Source organism: Oncorhynchus keta, chromosome 24, assembly GCF_023373465.1.
Source record: "Oncorhynchus keta strain PuntledgeMale-10-30-2019 chromosome 24, Oket_V2, whole genome shotgun sequence".
In the NCBI taxonomy this organism is placed as follows: domain Eukaryota; kingdom Metazoa; phylum Chordata; class Actinopteri; order Salmoniformes; family Salmonidae; genus Oncorhynchus; species Oncorhynchus keta.
In genome coordinates this window covers 12,157,362-12,165,499 of record NC_068444.1, presented here as the reverse complement: position 1 = coordinate 12,165,499, position 8,138 = coordinate 12,157,362, and the positions used below count along the sequence as shown (strand labels likewise).

At 39.8% G+C, this 8,138-nt stretch overlaps 1 protein-coding gene across 1 annotated transcript; it reads left to right on the top strand.

Moving 5' to 3' along the window:
• Positions 1-1,588: 1,588 nt before the first annotated feature.
• On the top strand, positions 1,589-5,776 carry LOC118375420 (charged multivesicular body protein 6-like). Its single transcript, XM_035761979.1, has 8 exons — positions 1,589-2,006; positions 2,288-2,397; positions 2,596-2,683; positions 3,720-3,806; positions 4,060-4,125; positions 4,223-4,303; positions 4,679-4,763; positions 5,024-5,776. The coding sequence occupies exons 1-8, from the start codon at positions 1,944-1,946 to the stop codon at positions 5,071-5,073; spliced, it is 630 nt and encodes a 209-aa protein (XP_035617872.1). The 5' UTR covers positions 1,589-1,943; the 3' UTR covers positions 5,074-5,776.
• Positions 5,777-8,138: the final 2,362 nt, after the last annotated feature.

Sequence of the window (8,138 nt, the reverse complement as noted above, 5' to 3'; positions counted from 1 at the left end):
GCTAAATACCGGTTTGAGGTCATGGTAACACTCGGGAACTCGGGACAGGCCGATGGATTCTAGAGACTCGGGAGGAGAACTCGGGGAACTCGGGAAGATACAAGTGGCTTGGCACGTAGGACCCCACTGCTTGATAGTGCCCACAGACCAGTCGATATGAGGGTTATGGCTGTGAAGCCAGGGTTATCCAAGGACGAGAGGGAACTCGGAACAGGAGATCAGATGAAAGTTCATAATTTCCTGGTGTTGGGAAACTGAAAGTCGCAAGGGGGTAGTGACACGAGTGACAAGTCCAGATCCCAAAGGGCTTCCATCCAACGTAGTAACCCTCATGGGGTCACTTAAAGGTTCAGAGGGAACGCCATTCTCCTTCACCCAGACACCATCCATGAAGTTACCTGCGGCTCCAGAGTCTACCAAGGCTTGAAGGGGAAGCTCGTGGTTGTCCCAGGACAGGATGACTGGAATGAGCAGGTGGGAGTTGGATGGATGGGAGGAGGTTATGTTTCCCGTTACAGTCCTCCCAGGCCTGCACGGGACTGTGCATTTCCCTGGAGCCCGGGACACGTGGAGCGGAAATGGCCCGATTTGCCGCAATATAGACAGCATCGCTCCCTCATCCGGCGGTCTCTCTCAGCCTGGGAGATGTGTCCGATCTGCATGGGTTCCGGTGGAGCCAGCGAGGATAAAGTTGGAGACTCGGAGCTGAAACGCAAATACAGTGATTACTTTTTCTCTCTTTCTTACAAAATTTGAGAAATAATGAGGAGCGCCCACAGTGTGTTTTGTGTGAGGAAGTGCTTAGTAATGAGTCTCTCAAAACGAACAAATTCATAAAACGACACGTCATGCATGATCAACCATCCAGGAACAACATGACGGTCTTTCAGAACAGGGCAGCACGCTTCAGTGCTGCGAAAGTGGAAGAGTAAGTCAACTAGCAAGGCAGGTGGTCATTTTATAACAGATAATAACAGGTAATAATAAGCAGAAATAAGGGAGTACTATCTATCACAGTAGTAGATGTGAGTGTTGTAAAACACATTCTGGAAGCTATATAAATTAATTTATTAATGTCTTATTAATGTCTACATTTGTTTTTACCACATTGTTTTTACCACATTATTATATTACAGACACCTTAATGCATACTTTAATAATAAATTATATTATGTGAGCTAAACATAATTTTTTTTTTTAAATGTTAAAAACATATACATATAATAATAATCCTTCGTCAATTTTTGATGATTTCTAATGCTACTGTCACCATTACAACAACTAAATACATGTAATTTTGTCCTTGAAACGTTTAATTTAAATACTGTAAAATTCCATTCATTCCTATGGAGGACTGCGCCTACTGGGGAGTACCAATATGGACGACTGGATGCTTCAATGCCTATCAATGGCCAATATATAATGACGGCGAACCAGGGTTTATACACTTCATTGGTCGTATCCTTCCTATGGTTTGTCGTTTTTGTCATTGTGATAACTGAATTGTCCCTATCTGAAATGCCGTACTTCCTGGTTAGGCGTGTGTTTTGTTGTTGTTGCATTAGCTGGCGAGCTTATTTGAAGTAAACGGTCGTCAGTAGTTACCTCAGCCACAAAGTCAGAAACCCCGCCTATTTCTACAATTTATATTCTTAAAATGTGATTTTAAAACCCTACTTTAACCCCACTGCTAACCCTGACCTTAAATTAACACCAAAAAAAGCACCAACAATATAATAATCATGAATATTTACGATATAGAACAATTTGGACATTGTGGGTGTGGTAACCGAAGTAAACTAGCTAGCATGCAAAGTCATCAGATGTTTAGTTAGTCAACTGATCCACAAACTATTGGAATGTACGCAATGTTCTTATGAGAAATAGACTTGTTGACAAGTCAATTCAATAGCTGCACAGAGTGGCGGGGATGTTGAATCAAAATGGGAAACATTTTCACCAGAAAGAGACGCACACGAATCACAGAGCAGGACAGGGCAGTTTTGGTAAGTAGCCTAGCTACTGTAGCTAGCTAACGTTAGCCAACTAGCTAACAAGTCAACCTTCTAACATACTATAACTACATTTGATAATGTCTACGTTAGGCCTAATGTTAGTAAGTTAGCTAGGAGGGCGGAATTGGGCAGTCTGACAAACCATAACGTTACTAGCCAGGGCTAACACACTGTTCTTTACTGGAAAGCTAGACAGCGAACTGAAGAGATTTAGTGTTGAAACAAGTGGTCTTCCAAGAATTGCATTAAAATGTCAGTCATCTCAATTACAGCAACTGAAACAGCAGAGAGATAAGTTAAAGCAGTATCAGAAGAGAATCACCCTGCAGCTGGAGAAGGAGAGGAATCTAGCCAAGCAGCTGCTGAAAGATGGCAAGAAAGAGTAAGGACTGGCTTCTCACCAGAAATGCTATGTGATCCTGATCTGCCTAAAGTAAAGGTTGTCACTTTAAAGCACTTGAGATTGAAAGCTGTCATGTGCATAGACCATATATAATACATATAATTAGGAAATGTGGACATTATATTGGTTGTCATTGTATTGAATATTCTCACATTTCTGTATTTTGTTTTCAAACAGGAAGGCCCTCCTCTTGCTCAAAAAGAAGAGATACCAGGACCAGCTCCTGGACAAGACAGAAAACCAGATAAGTAACCTGGAGCGAATGGTAAATACCTGACATTTGTCAACCATTCACTCACTCACACCACCAGGAATATATAAAATGATACTCGTGAGGTGTATAGACTAATTTCCTGGCCGCGTCATGAAAAGTTGCATGTGCAGTTCCTCATCAGAAACCGTGTTGTTTACGTATGCCGCGTTCAAAATAACTGGGATCTCGAAAATCTCAGACTTCAGTGCGTTCAAAACAGGTGGGAACTCGGGAACTCCGACTGGGAGAATAATTTTGAACGGTCATTCAAGTTGGAATTCCAAGTCGGGAATTTGGGCATCTTTCTAGAGCTCCGTCTTTCCGACTTAAAGATCACTGACGTCATGATTTGACTTCGTCCCCCCCAGAGTTCCCAGTTGTCTTAAAAGCACCACCATACGATCACATGCAACTTCAAATGCAGCTCGTGCAACTTAACAAACACGTAAGCAGATGGTTATCGTCTACAAAATGACAGATGTCATCAGAGCACAGGAGGTTGATGGCATCTTAATTGGGGAGGACGGGTTCGTGGTAATGGCTGGAGTGGAATAAGTGACGCGGTATCAAACACGTGTTTGATTCCATTGGCTCCGTTCCTACCATTATTATGAACCATCCTCCTGTCCTGCATCAGAGGGTCGATTACCTAGCAGGCCAGCGATGGCAAGGTGAAATGTAACAAATAGAGCTAGATAAAGCCAGAAGAATAATATGCGTGTTGATCGTAGCTATAGCCGTCAGTCTTTTGTGTTTTCATGGTCATCACTCACTAACTGTAAAAAAACAAAATGTAAGGTCCCAACGCATCACTCAGAAGATACGTTTGATGATAAACAGAAAACGTTCATCAGTCGGACACTGTTTCAGAAACGTTTTCCACCGTAGCCAAACGTAAAACACTTTGCAACAAACAAGAGTTTCTATTGGACACATTTAAGTCCCTCCCCGTTTTGTTCCATTTGCTTCCACTTGGTTCTGTTTGGTTCCTAGTAAATACACCCCTGTACTGAACTAATGCCTTCTGATCTTATTGTTTTCTTTATAGTGTCAAGACATTGAGTTTGCCCAGATTGAGATGAAGGTCGTTGAAGGCCTTAAAGTTGGAAACGACTGCCTGAAGTCATTGCATGAGGTACTCTATGTGAGGGTATCAGAGAGCAATGCTTGACCTCTAGGTTTGACCTCTGTTTGATCTCTATGCAACTTCTCTGTGACCTGATAAGTAGCATTCTGTATATGTCTGTCTTTTCCACGAGCCAGTTGGTAAGATACATCGGTTGCTTACCTTCAGTGCATCTGCAATTCAAATAATATAGCATTCCGCATGGATATTCAGTGAATAAACACTGGCTTTCCTGTACTTACTGTTTGTTATTTCATATCAGGCGATGTCCATCGAGGATGTGGAGAGAATTATGGATGAGACCCAAGAAGGCATTGAATACCAGAGGGTAAGGTCCACACTGTTTCTTGTTACAGAGGCATTGAAATCTCTTTGAAATGACTGTTTTTGTTCATATTTATTTGTACCTTTTTATCTCTGTACAGGAAATAGATGAGATGCTGGCAGGTTCCCTGACACAGGAGGATGAAGATGCTGTACTGGCTGAACTGGAGGCCATCACTCAGGTCAGTCTGTATTACTCAACAACACTGGATGGCCAGCCACTATCATCATGTAACTCTGTTGACCTGAGGCATGGCTGCAGACTCCTAACTTATAATTGCTATATACAGTTTCTCCTATGGCGTCTATCCGTTGAACACAAGTAGGGATTTTATCACACAGTGACTGACTAGCCTCAAATCACCCATTGTGTTCAACTGTTAGACGCCTTATCAGAGTCTACAGACATTTGTCAAGGCCAGGGACTGTGTCAATCTGGATAGTAATCACTTCTCTGGTTCCTTACCTGACTTCTCCTAACAGCAATATATGAGAGACAGTCCCTTTTGAGTTGTTTCCTTTACTTCCCTTTCTGTCTGTCTGTTTTGTGTGTTTAGGGAGAGCTTGACCTACCCGAGGTACCTGATGAGTCCCTGCCAGACGTCCCAGAGGCAGCTGATGAAGAACCAGAGCCAGGTCAAGGTAGGTCTCCTCAGATGTGGCATCATACTGAATTACACATTTGTGTGTCTTATGATGAGGGAATATGAATTCAGATGTAGGTTAAAGACTCCAGCAGTGGTAGGTCTCCTCAGATGCTGCGTCATACTGAATTACAAATATTTGTGTCTTATGTTGGGAGAATATGAATTCAGATGTAGGTTAAAGACTCAAGCAGTGGAAATAGACATTACATGAGCACTAAGTGTCATTCGGAGTCCGTCTGGTTTTCTTCATTTCAGAGAGGGAGAGGCCAAGGAAGAAGCAGGAACGAGGGATGTTGGCTGTCTAGGGGCCTGTCTGTTCGCCAGGTGACTCTGTGGGTCTTGGTACACCGGCCACTATATCCCCCTCATAGGGGTCTCATGCCCCCCCACACACACACAAAACCACAAAAAGATTATCTTCACCATCTCTTCCAGTCCCTCGCCTCCAATACTGAACTTCCTGGTGCCCTGCTAAGCCTTGGCTTTGTGAGCCCCAATACTGCTTTATAATCCTCTTCTGGATTCAACCACCCCATCACTCCAACCAGGGTCATGGACTTTATTTTTCACATCATTGCCTGCAGGTTCTCCCATTTTTGTTTTGTTCATGTTTAGGGCCTATTTAGACACATAATGAAGAAATTAGTGGTTTGATTTAGATAATATTGTGCCTATTGCCCAAGTCCCGTGACGGGTATGTTTTTTAAAATCTTCTGTGAACGAACAAATGATGTAATTAACAGACAAATTAATGCATGTCTCTTTTGTTTTCTTACTTTTCAACCTTTTTGTGGCTCAGGCCTACTATCTGACCACAGAGCACATTCTCTTTGGGAGGAATAGACATGCAGACTGTCTTTCAAAATCATTACTGTCGGGATGGTTTTCAGAATCTTGCCTTGTCTTAGTTAAGAATGTCTTGATTGCTTCCAAACTGTCAATAATGGATATGACTTTGGCTTTGGTTTCAACTTGTTGATTGCGGAGTAAAATCCTTAATAGTACTGACCTATTTGCTAAAGCCTCCATTTCATGTAAATTCTATATTCTTCCTCGCTGTGCAACAGTTTAACTAATCTAATGCTCCAGTAGCGTTGGCTTGGTAATTAGTTCAGTGTCATTGGGGGAAAGGAAGGGCTAATTGTATTGTCAGTGGGCTTACTAACTTAACTCTGACCGAGCCTGATGTCCTAGCTATCCAGTGACTGTTGTGGTATCATATTGGGTCTGTTTCACTATGAGGTGTGATTTTGGGTTGTTATCTGTCTGGATCTGTAATATGTTACTGGCATATCATATGATATTGGGTTATCTGTCTGGATCTGTAATATATTACTGGCATATCATATCATGATATTGGGTTGTTATCTGTCTGGATCTGTAATATATTACTGGCATATCATATCATGATATTGGGTTGTTATCTGTCTGGATCTGTAATATATTACTGGCATATCATGATATTGGGTTATCTGTCTGGATCTGTAATATATTACTGGCATATCATATCATGATATTGGGTTGTTATCTGTCTGGATCTGTAATATATTACTGGCATATCATGATATTGGGTTATCTGTCTGGATCTGTAATATATTACTGGCATATCATATCATGATATTGGGTTGTTATCTGTCTGGATCTGTAATATATTACTGGCATATCATATCATGATATTGGGTTGTTATCTGTCTGGATCTGTAATATATTACTGGCATATCATATCATGATATTGGGTTGTTATCTGTCTGGATCAGTAATATATTACTGGCATATCATATCATGATATTGGGTTGTTATCTGTCTGGATCTGTAATATATTACTGGCATATCATATCATGATATTGGGTTGTTATCTGTCTGGATCTGTAATATATTACTGGCATATCATATCATGATATTGGGTTGTTATCTGTCTGGATCTGTAATATGTTACTGGCATATCACATCATGATATTGGGTTGTTATCTGTCTGGATCTGTAATATATTACTGGCATATCATATCATGATATTGGGTTGTTATCTGTCTGGATCAGTAATATATTACTGGCATATCATATCATGATATTGGGTTGTTATCTGTCTGGATCTGTAATATATTACTGGCATATCATATCATGATATTGGGTTGTTATCTGTCTGGATCTGTAATATATTACTGGCATATCATATCATGATATTGGGTTGTTATCTGTCTGGATCTGTAATATATTACTGGCATATCATATCATGATATTGGGTTGTTATCTGTCTGGATCTGTAATATATTACTGGCATATCATATCATGATATTGGGTTGTTATCTGTCTGGATCTGTAATATGTTACTGGCATATCATATCATGATATTGGGTTATCTGTCTGGATCTGTAATATATTACTGGCATATCATATCATGATATTGGGTTGTTATCTGTCTGGATCTGTAATATATTACTGGCATATCATATCATGATATTGGGTTATCTGTCTGGATCTGTAATATATTACTGGCATATCATATCATGATATTGGGTTGTTATCTGTCTGGATCAGTAATATATTACTGGCATATCATATGATATTGGGTTATCTGTCTGGATCTGTAATATATTACTGGCATATCATATCATGATATTGGGTTGTTATCTGTCTGGATCTGTAATATATTACTGGCATATCATATCATGATATTGGGTTATCTGTCTGGATCAGTAATATATTACTGGCATATCATATCATGATATTGGGTTGTTATCTGTCTGGATCTGTAATATATTACTGGCATATCATATCATGATATTGGGTTATCTGTCTGGATCTGTAATATATTACTGGCATATCATATCATGATATTGGGTTATCTGTCTGGATCTGTAATATATTACTGGCATATCATATCATGATATTGGGTTATCTGTCTGGATCAGTAATATATTACTGGCATATCATATCATGATATTGGGTTATCTGTCTGGATCTGTAATATATTACTGGCATATCATATCATGATATTGGGTTATCTGTCTGGATCTGTAATATATTACTGGCATATCATATCATGATATTGGGTTGTTATCTGTCTGGATCTGTAATATATTACTGGCATATCATATCATGATATTGGGTTGTTATCTGTCTGGATCTGTAATATATTACTGGCATATCATATGATATTGGGTTGTTATCTGTCTGGATCTGTAATATATTACTATCATATCATGATATTGGGTTGTTATCTGTCTGGATCTGTAATATATTACTGGCATATCATGATATTGGGTTGTTATCTGTCTGGATCTGTAATATATTACTGGCATATCATGATATTGGGTTATCTGTCTGGATCTGTAATATATTACTATCATATCATGATATTGGGTTGTTATCT

What these genes read in the sequence shown, in the direction of transcription:
- LOC118375420 (XM_035761979.1), top strand. Translation starts at nt 1,944, where the DNA reads ATGGGAAACATTTTCACCAGAAAGAGACGCACACGAATCACAGAGCAG. An exon ending in CTGAAAGATGGCAAGAAAGA is followed by an intron (nt 2,398 to 2,595) that starts GTAAGGACTGGC and finishes GTTTTCAAACAG; the next exon opens with GAAGGCCCTCCTCTTGCTCA. An exon ending in AAGGCATTGAATACCAGAGG is followed by an intron (nt 4,126 to 4,222) that starts GTAAGGTCCACA and finishes ATCTCTGTACAG; the next exon opens with GAAATAGATGAGATGCTGGC.